The sequence below is a fragment of the Vigna unguiculata genome, chromosome 1 (assembly GCF_037176805.1).
Source record: "Vigna unguiculata cultivar grain cowpea cultivar isolate G323 ecotype 2 chromosome 1, ASM3717680v1, whole genome shotgun sequence".
NCBI lineage: Eukaryota > Viridiplantae > Streptophyta > Magnoliopsida > Fabales > Fabaceae > Vigna > Vigna unguiculata.
The window spans coordinates 31,709,694-31,722,827 of record NC_140792.1 but is presented as its reverse complement, the minus strand read 5'-3'; the positions used below and the strand labels follow the sequence as shown (position 1 = coordinate 31,722,827).

At 36.7% G+C, this 13,134-nt stretch overlaps 1 protein-coding gene across 1 annotated transcript; it reads left to right on the top strand.

Moving 5' to 3' along the window:
* Positions 1-1,077: 1,077 nt before the first annotated feature.
* LOC114175691 (G2/mitotic-specific cyclin S13-7-like) lies at positions 1,078-3,871 on the top strand. The gene is made up of 9 exons (XM_028060477.2): positions 1,078-1,275; positions 1,643-1,784; positions 1,892-1,952; positions 2,059-2,286; positions 2,394-2,519; positions 2,609-2,857; positions 2,957-3,115; positions 3,243-3,421; positions 3,520-3,871. Exons 1-9 carry the CDS (start codon positions 1,236-1,238, stop codon positions 3,671-3,673), a joined length of 1,338 nt encoding a protein of 445 aa, XP_027916278.1. The 5' UTR covers positions 1,078-1,235; the 3' UTR covers positions 3,674-3,871.
* Positions 3,872-13,134: the final 9,263 nt, after the last annotated feature.

Sequence of the window (13,134 nt, the reverse complement as noted above, 5' to 3'; positions counted from 1 at the left end):
TTTTTGTTATTTAATTATTTTTTTAATTTTATATGTGCATCAAATAAATTATAATATACATTACACTTATAGATAATTTTGTCCTTCAAATAAATTCAATGTGCATTAATTGAGTTTAAAAAAAACTTCTTTATTTATTTATTTTCTCACTTAAAAAAAATACCTCCGTAATTTACTTGTATGATATTTGTTTGTTTTAAATAAAACAAATTAAAATAAAATTACCTCTGTATAATACATGTCGTGATGTGAGTCAGACATTCATTTGATCACACATTTAGATTCAGTTTTATTTATAACAAATTACGATTCATATATATGCTGTCACAAAAACATATAATTAACTCATTACCAGTCATATATTAAAACACATCTAAAATTTAATTAGCGACATAAAAAATTAAATTAAAAAGGCTAACCCAGTGGCTTGAACTCGTTTTACACATTTGAAAACTATTGTTACAAAATACTATTATCAATCAGTTATATAACTAAACAAAAACCAACTATACTAAAAAGATACGAGAAATAGTCATTAACAATAAATATGATTTTCACCTTGAGACAAATAATATAATTATCAATTATATTTTATCCTGTTAATTAATTACTATGTTTAATAACTTTTAGCATTTTTTAAGTTACTATTATTTTCTGACTATACACCTAATTTATATATATATATATATATATATATATATAAATATATTATAAATAATATATATTTCATTTTCAATATAAATAATATATATAATATTATTTATATAAAAAAATATATCTGAAATTTAAAAGAATAGTTAAATTATAAATAAAAATTAATTTGCCAGATATAAAATATATAAAATATAAGAAAACATTTTATTTATTTATTTAATTATTATTTTCCTTTTCTTTTTCCATTATGATACTTTCTCTGCAGGCACGTTCTCATTTTTGAATTTCCAACGGCTATTCTCTATAGTCGAACCTCAATCGTTGGATGAATGTAAATCCAAAGGTCCAAATTCGACTCAGAAATTGACCGTTGAAGGGAGAAGCGTTGTGTCCCTCGGCTTCAAATGCCAAGGCTATTTCACTGTCCCTCTCACCCCATTATCATTCAAGCTTATTCTTAGTCTAGAGAAAGAGAGAGAAAGAGAAGGAGAAGGGGAAGGTAACCCGCCCTTCTCTACCCAGAGTTGTTTCTCATATTTTGATACTTTGATTTCATTTTCAAGACCCAAAGAATATCCCAAATGGCGTCAAGAGCAATAGTTCAACAACAAGCAGCCAGAGGTAGTGTCCTTTTCAATCTTTGTATTTTTCTTTCAAAAGTTGGATCGAGTCTTTATTTTCTGATTCCCCCAGGGAAGTTGGTTCAAGTTATGTCTTAAAGTTGGGATTTTTTGGGTTCTTTTCTTTTGTCCCGGATGAAATATGAAAAATACTGTTTCAAATCAAATCTATTTGTATAACGGACAAGTTTCGATTTTTTCGATCTTTGTATATAAATCTCTTTCCGTAACTCATCGATCTTTTCAGACCAAAAGGTTTTCCATTGTAGATTTTTTTATTGTTGTTGGAGCTATCTTGTGAATCTGTGTGTTTAGATCAGAAGCATTCTGCCACCTTTTGAATGTGTGGTTTGGTTGTGATTTCCCAGGTGAAGCAGTAATCGGGGGAGGAAAACAGCAGAAGAAGAACGGTGTAGCGGATGGAAAGAATCGCAAGGCGTTGGGTGATATTGGGAATCTGGCCAATGTAAGAGGAGTCGTTGAAGTCAAGCCTCATCGCCCCATCACTAGGTTCCCTTTCACTTTCTCTTTCTCTCTTTTCAGTCACTTTTTCATTTGGTTGTTTAGAAGAAGTTGTTGAGGTTAATATTGATGTGATACTATCATGATTCTTTTAGGAGTTTTGGTGCCCAGCTACTTGCCAATGCACAAGCCGCAGCAGTTGTCGAGAATAACAAGGTGAACCACTCTTTATGATACTTTGTTTCATTTTACCTTAAGTTGATTGTTGTTCAAAATAGACAAAGTTATGGTATCAAGTCATAACTTTTTCTGGTTTTTGCAGAGACAAGCCTGCGCTAATGTGGCTGGTCCTGCTCCTATTGCTGTGACCAAGAAAGTCCCCAAGCCGGTTCAGAAGAAAGTTACTGTAAAACCAAAGCCTGAGGAAGTCATTGTCATTGATGAAGATAGTATAGACAAGGAGGTTCAGAAAGACAAGAAAAAGGAAGGAGATTGCAAGTCCAAGAAGAATTCACAAGCTTTTACATCAGTTCTCACGGCTAGAAGCAAGGTAGATACAGATAAAACAAATAAAATGATAAAAAAAAAAAAAAACTTTTTGTCTGAACTATGTAGTATCACTAATATGCAATGCCTTTCCTCCTATTGATGTTACAGGCAGCATGTGGCATAACCAACAAACCAAAGGAGAACATTATAGACATCGATGCCAGTGATGTTGACAATGAACTTGCTGCTGTGGAGTACATTGATGACATTTACAAGTTCTACAAACTTGTTGAGGTATCAAACATGGTTTCTGTTGTGGTTTTCTGTGTTGTGTGTGATGTGATGGCATTCTAATATTGTGAATGTTCATTTGATGCATGAAGCACGAAAGCCGCCCCCATGATTACATACACTTACAACCTGAGATAAATGAGAAGATGAGAGCTATTCTGGTTGATTGGCTGATTGATGTCCACAGCAAGTTTGAACTTTCGCCCGAGACCCTTTACCTGACCATCAATATTATCGATCGGTTCCTAGCAGTTAAGACTGTTCCAAGGAGGGAGCTGCAATTGGTAGGCATCAGTGCCATGCTCATGGCATCCAAGTATGAAGAAATCTGGCCACCAGAGGTATATATTATATTTTTTGTTGCTGCCTTGATAAATTCTACGATAATAAAAAAAACTGGGGAATAATAACACAACATGACACTTTGTCTTGCATTGCAGGTTAATGACTTTGTCCACCTCTCAGACAGGGCTTACACTCATGAACAGATACTTGTTATGGAGAAACTTATACTGGGAAAGTTGGAATGGACTTTGACTGTTCCCACACCCTTTGTTTTTCTGGTGCGTTTTATCAAGGCATCAGTCCCAGATCAGGAGGTGAGTGAGTGTGTGTGTGTGAAATTGTTTTTGTTCAAATCTAAGTAAAATTATGTTTTTTTTTTACCTTTAGTTTCATTTGATGTCTTGTCTGAATGTCTTGGTGGATTTCTGCATTTTTTTTCAGTTGGAAAACATGACCCATTTTCTGTCTGAGTTGGGAATGATGAATTACGCGACCTTAATGTATTGCCCATCAATGCTTGCTGCCTCAGCAGTGTTTGCAGCTAGATGCACTCTGAATAAGACTCCCTTTTGGAATGAGACACTTAAGTTGCACACTGGTTACTCACAAGAACAACTTATGTATGTGAAAAATAAGATTCGGTGTTGTTTAATATTGTTTGGATTTTTTATGATTCAACTGTTTCCTGAATTTGGTTGGTATTGTTGATTGCAAACAGGGATTGTGCTAAACTATTGACGAGCTTGCACTCCTGTGCTGGAAATGAAAAGCTCAAGGTTGTGTACAGAAAGTATTCTGATCCTCTGAAGGGAGCTGTTGCTGTGCTCCCACCAGCTAGATATCTTCTGCCTGAAGGTTCTGCCTCCCAATAATAGAGTTAAGAAAGAAGCACAAAGGAAGAAGCTGTTATAGAGTTTTTTATGCGGATTTCAGAAATAATCCGTTGTAGTTTTATTTCTTTGATTGTACTGGTTTACAAATTCTGATTGTTGCAAGTTTTGCACTTGCAAATTCCTTAAACAGGGTGGTTCATTGATAAAAAAGAAATGTCATATTGCTGCCATATGAAATTTTGCGTACTTGGTTTTTTTTTTTCTTTCAAAAAACTAACTGTAGTACAGTACAAACCAGGATGCACATTAAGAGGTTCCTCTGTTAAAAAACACTTTGTTCTGCATAAAAATTTTGTCATTTTAAAACAATCTTCCATGTATATATGTAAATGGGAAGAAAAGTTTTGGTGAACTTCCGGTAGTTTTTCCTGTTTAGATGGGAGGAAAAGTTTATCTTGTAGGTTTTTATTTTTTATTTTTTTTTATTTCTAAGATAAAAATAAAAAATTAATGTTTTTTATATGAATGTTAGAATAATTTTGAAGTAAAAGTGAAAAGAATATATAGTTACATTTTATTTTAAATAAAAATTTATTTGTCTATAAATATCACACATTCAATTAATATTTTAAATTATTATTAAAATTAAGTTTGTCATTTCAAACTTCTATGTTACATATATTTTTATTATTTTTAAAATTATATAATAGAAGGAGTTTTGTTTTTACGGTAAGTGCAAATTATAGAAAGAGTTTCTTTTTTTTAGAAAAATATGGTTAATAAGAAAGAGGCTAGTCACATGGAATGAAAAAAATAATAATTTAGAGGATCACCCTCATAAAATTGGTAATATCTTTCTTTATATTACTTGTTAATTTTTAAAATGTTTGTGAGTGTGCGTCAAATGAAAACTAGTCTAGGGAGTAAAGAATTTAAATTTGTTTAATATGATTTTTATTTTTTAAATAGAAGTGGAGACTTAGGAAGGAAGAGCCTAGACTTTGAAAAGAGATATTGGAGTGAAAATATGGATGACATAGAGTTTTAGAAAAAAAGATGGAAACCATAGTTTATGGTGGTGGAGGGATATTAGGAGAATTTGTGGGTTGGCCAAAAAGAAAGTTGGTTAGATAAAGCTTTCCTTGAAATAAGTGGATTGGAATAATAATCCACTTAGAGACAAGGGAGGAAGAGTGGAGAAGGAAGGAGGAAGAAACAAAATCATACACGGTAAAATTAGCATATAGTATATTAAACAATGGAAATTGTAGGCATGAAGAGATTAATACATGGCTTGCTCTGCAAAACAAAAGTCTTACCATCAACCAAATATAAATCAATAATGTGCCAACAACACAAGATAACCTATAAAGTATAATAAAAATTGAGTTTAACAATGTATTACAAAATATCTCCCAAACGACATAATATATTGTACACATAATGGAGTTTCAACCGTATGTTGCGGTTATGTTTCCACTGTGGATATTCAGTGACCACCTATAAATAGTAATTTTTTCTTGCCTCCATAGACACATCTCTCAAGTATATTTTCTATCACTCTCATTTATTTTTGATCTTGGGTTTATTTTTATTCTTTTAAAGAGTTATTCTTGTTAGTTATGAATCCTTGGAGAGATCCAAGATGATCATGTTGTATCTCGAGGGATTTGTGAAAATTTAACGGACAAATATTAAAGGACAATGTTTTTACACACATTAGGAAACTTATCTTAATTCAATTTCAATGCAGATCTTACACCACAAAGTAGGATTATAAAGGTGCAGAGTAGAAATATGCACCACATATGGAATTGAAGATGAAAGTGAGTCACTAGTTTTCAGTTGTAGGATGACCACACACGCATATGGAAAATGTGTAGTTCCTGGGTAGGGACTGGTATATCATAACATAACAAAAATACACTTTTGTCAATTTGAATATTTAGGAATGAATGAGTAATTAGTGTAATAAAGTGTGGTGATATATGTAGATGACAATAGTTTATAATATATGGAATCACAGGAACAATGCCATTTTCAAGGAATCAAAAGAAGATGGAGTGTTGGGTATCAAAGTACTAGCACAAGTACTCACAACTAAAATGCAAAATGAAAATAAAGGAACACACACAGACAATAGGCAATGAATATAATTTATTCAAAGAAAAGCAAATTACATACCACTCTCTCAATCTCCAAGGAGAAAACAAATGAGGACTTCTCTCTAGGAAATAGGAAAAACTAATAAGGAGAACCTTCAAGGAGAAACAAATATTCTCTCTTGTTTTCTCTCACTCACTAAAGCAAATAGAAAGAAAAGAAAGACTTTGGGATGCTTCCTAAAGAAACAATAGGCTCCCTTTTATAACATAAAAAGTAAATCACAAACTAAGTTCCCACCAATGTGGGACTTCTATTCTCACAATCTCCCACTTGAAGATTTTGATTAAACTAATCAAATCTTCACACCATCACGTTGCTTATTTTCATATAGGCCATAGTAGGACCGAATCCACGTAAACTTGTCAATGCTAACCGGCTTAATCATAACATCAGCTAGGTTTTCATTTGTGTGAATCTTTTGCATATCCACACTCCCCTCCTTCACTACTTCTCGAACAAATGATAACGCAGACCTATGTGTTTTGTCCTGGAATGAAAGGCAGGATTCCTTGCAATGTGCAAGGCACTCTGACTGTCACAATATACAACAATCTTTTGTTTCTTGTGCCCGAGTTCCTCCATCAACCTTTGAATCCAAATAGCTTCCTTCCAAGCTTCAGTAGCTGACATGTACTCAGCTTCTGTAGTGGACAGAGCTACAACATCCTGTAACTTGGATAACCAACTTACTGCACCTCCTGCAAGTGTAAACACATAGCCAGTAGTAGATCTCCTTCTATCAATATCACCTGCAAAATCTGAATCGACATAGCCCATGACAACGAATCCTGATCCTCTAAAACATAATGCAACATCTGAGGTTCCTTTGATGTATCTAAGAATCCTCTTAACATAACTCCAATGCTCTCCACTTGGATTTGCCATGAACCTACTAACCACTCTCACTGCTTGTGCAATGTCCGGTCTTGTACAAATCATGGCATACATAAGACTACCCATTGCCGATGCATACGGTACTCGAGACATATTCATCCTCTCCGCTTCACTGCTAGGACTCATACTTGGGGATAACTTAAAATTAATAGGAAGTGGGGTAGAACTTGGCTTGCAATCTTGCATGTTGAAGCGCCGAAAGATTTTCAGTAAGTAATTCTTCTGAGAAAGCCAAATCTTCCTATCTTTTCTGTCTCGGTGAATCTGCATCCCTAAAATCTTGTTTGCTGATCCCAAGTCCTTCATATCAAACTCCCTAGCCAACTGTGCCTTCAATTCCTGGATTTGAGCTTTGTTGGGGCCTACTACCAACATGTCATCCACATACAACAACAAGATGATAAAATCATTCTCACCAAACCTATTGTAATAAGTACAATGGTCTTAACTCAATTTGTTGTATCTGAGGCTAATGATGAAGGAATCAAATCTCTTATACCAACACCTAGGCGCCTTTTTTAACCCATATAGAGATTTGTTCAACCTGCAAACCAAGTTTTCTTTTTCTTTAAAACCTTCTGGTTGGAGCATATATATTTCTTCTTCAAGTTCTCCATGAAGAAAAGCAGTCTTCACATCCAATTGCTCAAGATGTAAATCAAATGCAGCACACAAGGCTAACACAACTCTAATTGTTGTCAATCTAACAACAGGAGAGAATATCTCACTAAAGTCAATACCTTCTTTCTGAGCATATCCATTTACTACCAGTCTGGCACGATATCGTTCTACTTGATCATTGCTATCACATTTGATTTTATAGACCCATTTGCATCCTATGGCTTTTCGACCTTCTGGGAGTTCAACAAGATTCCATGTCTTGTTTTTGTGAAGAGCCTCAACTTCTTTTTGCATTGCAATCATCCACAATGAAGCATCTGTACCACTTACAGCCTCTTGAAAAGTTAAAGGTTCTCCATCTTCATTTAAAAGACAATACACATCATGGCTCATCATAACGTATTGTGAGTGCCAAGACGGTGTAATCTTCTCCCGTGTCGATCGTCGGAGTCCTTCATTACCAGCCTCATTTGGCTCTTGCTCTTCTTGCTCCTGTTCAGTCTCAAGAGAATCATTTGAAGGCTTCTTCTCTGTTTGTACCATGGTAGCGCCTTTTTTAAAGCTATCATTTGACTGCTTACTTTGCAGTTCATTTTCTGCAAATGTTACATCCCTGCTAACAATAACCTTGTGGGCAGTGGGATCCCACAGGCGATATCCCTTTCACATTGTCAGCATAGCCCAAGAATATACATTTCCTGGATTTCGGATCCAGCTTCGATCTTTCTTGGGAGTTGTACATCACGTACACAGGACAACCGAATATATGTAAGGAAGAATAATCACCTGGTTTACCATTCCACATCTCCAATGGTGTCTTCAAATCTATCGTTGTAGACGGTGATTAATTTATCACGTAACAGGCAGCTTTAACTGCTTCTGCCCAAAAAGACTTGGTCAATCCCACCGTACTCTGCATAGCTCTTGTCTTCTCTAGGAGAGTTCTATTCATCCGCTCCGCCACACCATTCTGTTGAGGAGTATGCGGCACAGAAAATTGTCTTATAATACCTTTTGCTTGCAGAATGCCAAAAAATCTCCATCTACATATTCTCCTCCATTGTCTATCCTCAAGCACTTAATTCTTTTCCCAGTTTCAAGCTCTACTCGTGCTTTGAATTCCTTGAATACTGGAAACACATATGACTTTCTCTTGATAGGGTACACCCACAATCTCCTGGAGTAATCATCAATGAACGACACAAAATACTTTGCACCTCCTAGGGATACCTCTGGTGATTCCCACACATCAGAATGAACCAAGTCTAGTATGTTTTTACTTCTAGTAGTGCTTCTAGCAAACTTCAATCTGTGTTGCTTACTTATCACACAATGCTCGCAGAAAGGTAAATAAACCTCTTTGAGCCCGAGTAAGAGATCACGTTCCGCAAGAATCTGCAGCCCTCGCTCTGACATATGCCCAAGTCTTCGATGCCACATCATTACTGCTTCTTCTTGATTCATCGATGCAAGTGTTGCATTAGATTCTTGCAATGTATATGCCATAAGCACATACAAATTCGCCATAATCTTCTCTGCCTTCATCACCACCAGATTCCCTCTCACTACCTTTAAGATTCCACCTTCAGTATGGATCTTACACCCAAGGTTATCTAATTGTCCAACAGACAACAATTTTTTCTTCAAGTCCTTCACATGTCGTACCTCTTGAATTATGCGAACAGTACCATCATACATCTTTATTTTGATAGTACCAACTCCGATAACCTCTAAGGCATGACCATTCCCCATGAACACAGATCCACTTGAGACAGGTTTATAAGTGTAAAACCAATCTCAATTTGGAGTCATGTGCCAAGTTGCACCTGAATCCAATATCCACCTATCATGAAGTTGTCTTCCACCATTAGAGCTAATTATTGCTTCGCTAACCAGAATATCTCCATCTTTCGAGGTATTTGCAACACAACCTTGTGAGGTTGAGTTCTTTCCTCCATTCTTCAAATGCCAACAATCCTTCTTCATATGCCTTTTCTTGCCACAATGGTAGCACTTGAAATGCTTCTTACTTCGAGACTTTGATCTACCATGAATCTGACTCCCACTAGATCTACGTTCTGTTGATCTGCCTCTTGTCATCGTCAAAACCTCTGCTTGCTTTGCATTTTCCACCATATCATCTTTGTTCTTTCGCCTGGATTCTTCTTCAAGAACAGCTCCGGCAACATCCTCAAAGTGTAGGAGGTCAACAACGTTGTAATTTGTAATGTTGATGACAAGCTGATCATACGAATCAGGTAAACTCTGTAGTAGAAGCTCCGCACGTTCTGTTAGGAACAAGGCAATAAAGGAAGAATAAAGGAGAGAAAAATAGACACAAAGAATTTAACGTGGTTCGGCGTACAATGTGTATGCCTACGTCCACGACTACACTAGGAAGTATTTGTATTTCTGGTGTATCTTAAAGCTTTACATAGAGTCTCTTATATAGTAAAATAGAGAACCACATCTCACTATTCTAAGCAATGTGGGACTAAATCAAGCACCATAATTCTAACAATTCTCCCACTTGGGGTTTGATTTACATTACCACCTAGTGCAGTGCCTTCATCATCAATTTTCTCGAAGGCCAGTTGAGGCAATGCAAAGCCTCAACTTAGTTGTTGTGACAGTCTTGGTCAACATATCAGCTGGATTCTCTGCACCTGGAATCTTCAACAAAATCAAATCTCCATCATTTATCAAGTTTCTGATAAAATGATACTTCAATTCAATGTGTTTGCATCTGGAGTGAAGAATTGGATTTTTAGCAAGACAAATGGCACTTTGACTGTCACTGAACAATGAAGGTTCATCTTGCCCTTTTCCTAATTCTTTTAGAAGATTCTTCAACCATATCATCTCTTTTGTTGTTTTTGAGATAGCTATATATTCAGCTTCGGTGGTTGAAAGGGAGACTCTTCCTTGAAGTTTGGACTTCCAACTGATAGTTGTGCCACCCAACGTAAAAATATAACCTGTTATGCTCTTTCGACCATCCAAATCACCTCCCAAATCTGCATCAGAAAACCCCTGTAAAGTGAGATTACTTCTTTTAAAGGACAAATGCATCTTTGAAGTGCCCTTCAAATATCTCAATATCCACTTTACTCCTTCCCAATGCTCCTTTCCAGGATTGGATAGAAACCTGCTTACAACTCCCATTGCATGTGCTATATCAGGTCTGGTGCAAACCATAGCATACATCAAGCTCCCTACTGCAGATGCATATGGCACTTTAGACATGTGATTTTCTTCTTCCTCTGTCTGAGAAGATTGCCTTTTTGAGAACTTTAAGTGAGTTCCCAAAGGTGTATTCCTGGTTTTAGTATTTCCAACATTGAACCTGCTAAGCAATTTTTCAATATATTTTTCCTGAGATAAATTTAGAATACCTTTAGATCTATCCCTGGAAATTCTCATACCAAGAATTTGCTTGGCTGGACCAAGATCCTTCATTTCAAAATTTTCTGACAATTGTTTCTTCAACCTGTCAATTTCTGTCATATTAGTACCAGGCAATCAACATGTCATCAACATACAAGGCAAAGAGATTGTTAGGAATCCAAGTGTGAGTCTAAGTCCCACATTGACCAGAAATGAGGAAATAGAGCACTATATAAGAATCAAGACCCATAAACCCATTGCCTTAAGGTTTTGGGTTGAGAGTGGTGTTAGTGTCTTATGTGGTTGGGCTCAGATCTCATTGGTGTTGTTCTCCCCAGTGAAACCCCCTCTGTAAAACCTGACAAGTGGTATCAGAGTCGATGGTTAAAACCGGCTCAGACGAGTGCAGTATGGTCCTAGTATCGAAAGTCTTCCTGGCAAGAGTCCCAGGTAAGGGTTCCAGGTAAGCGTGTCCCGTTAAGAATAACGGCGGTACAGAAAAGGGCAGAAAAGGAGTACTCATGGTTGGGCAGCTTCCGTTGGAGGGGGAGTGTACCAATGTGGTTGAAGGGACTCACCCTTGAGGGGGAGATTGTTAGGAATTCAAGTGTGAGTCTAAGTCCCACATTGACCATAAATGAGAAAGTAAAGCACTATATAAGAATCAAGACCCATAAACCCATTACCTTAAGGTTTTGGGTTGAGAGTGGTGTCAGTGTCTTATGTGGTTGGGCTCAGATCTCATTGGTGTTGTTCTCCCCAGTGAAACCCCCTCTGTAAAACCTGACACGTTCATTTTCAATTATGTTAAAATCTGCCGCTGAAAGTTGAGCAAACAATGTATTTATATTGTTGATGTGGTCTGTCACTGATGTAGACTCACTCATTCGAAGAGTATAGAGCTTTCTCTTCAAGAATATCCTTGTGTGGAGTGACTTAACCTCGTACAGGCTTGTGAGAGTATCCCAAATCTCCTTTGTTGTAGTCTTCTCCGCAATGCTGGATAAAACTGTATCTGCCAATGCTAAGTGCAAATTTGCTATGGCATTGTTATCTATTTCCTTCCACTTTTGATATGTAATGCCCACAAGTTTTTCTTCAATTGTCGCTAGACAATTGTCCTTTCTCAAAATTGCCTTCATCTTCAGTTTCCATAATGAGAAATTTTTCCCATTGAACTTCTCTATCTCGTATCTTGTTGTCATGGCTTTAAAACCGACTTATGCACTTCTCACTATGAATAGTACTGTCTACTGGAACAATGCAAGTAGATCGTGAATCAGTGCACCAGGTAATTCCCAGGAAAGTGAGGTGGGTCACTAATGGACACGCTTAAGTACCAAGTCTTTCCTAGCCAGAACTTTCCTAGACATGCACTTTCACACTCCAACACTTTATCCACTATCACAGCACTATTCTAATGACAATAGCAGCGGAATATAATCATACGAACCAACTACTCTGATACCACTATTGGGTATCAGAGTACTAGCATAAGTACTCACAACTAAAATGCAAAATGAAAATAAAGGAACACACACAGATAATAGGTAATAAATATAATTTATTCAAAGAAAAGCAAATTACATACCACTCTCTCAATCTCCAAGGAGAAAACAAATGAGGACTTCTCTCTAGGAAATAGGAAAAACTAATAAGGAGAACCTTCAAGGAGAAACAAATATTCTCTCTTGTTTTCTCTCACTCACTAAAGCAAATAGAAAAAAAAGAAAGACTTTGGGATGCTTCCTAAAGAAACAATAGGCTCCCTTTTATAACATAAAAAGTAAATCCCAAACTAAGTTCCCACCAATGTGGGGATATTGTTAGGAATCCAAGTGTGAGTCTAAGTCCCACAATGACCAGAAATGAGAAAGTAGAGCACTATATAAGAATAAAGACCCATAAACCCATTGCCTTAAGGTTTTGGGTTGAGAGTGGTGTCATTGTCTTATATGGTTGGCTCAGGTCTCATTGGTGTTGTATCTCCCCCGTGAAACCCCCTCTGTAAAACCTGACAAGTGGTATCAGAGTCGATGGTTAATACCGGCTCAGGCTCAGACGAGTGCAGTACCAGTATGGTCCTAGTATCGAAAGTCTTCCTGGCAAGAGTCCCAGGTAAGGGTTCCAGGTAAGCGTGTCCCGTTAAGAAGAACGGTGGTACAGAAAAGGGCGGAAAATGAGTACTCGTGGTTGGGCAGCTTCCGCTGGAGGGGGAGTGTACCAATGTGGTTGAAGGGACTCACCCTTGAGGGGAAGATTGTTAGGAATCCAAGTGTGAGTCTAAGTCCCACATTGATCAGAAATGAGAAAGTAGAGCACTATATAAGAATAAAGATCCATAAACCCATTGCCTTAAGGTTTTGGGTTGAGAGTGGTGTCATTATCTTATATGGTTGGCTCAGGTCTCATTGGTGTTGTATCTCCCCAGT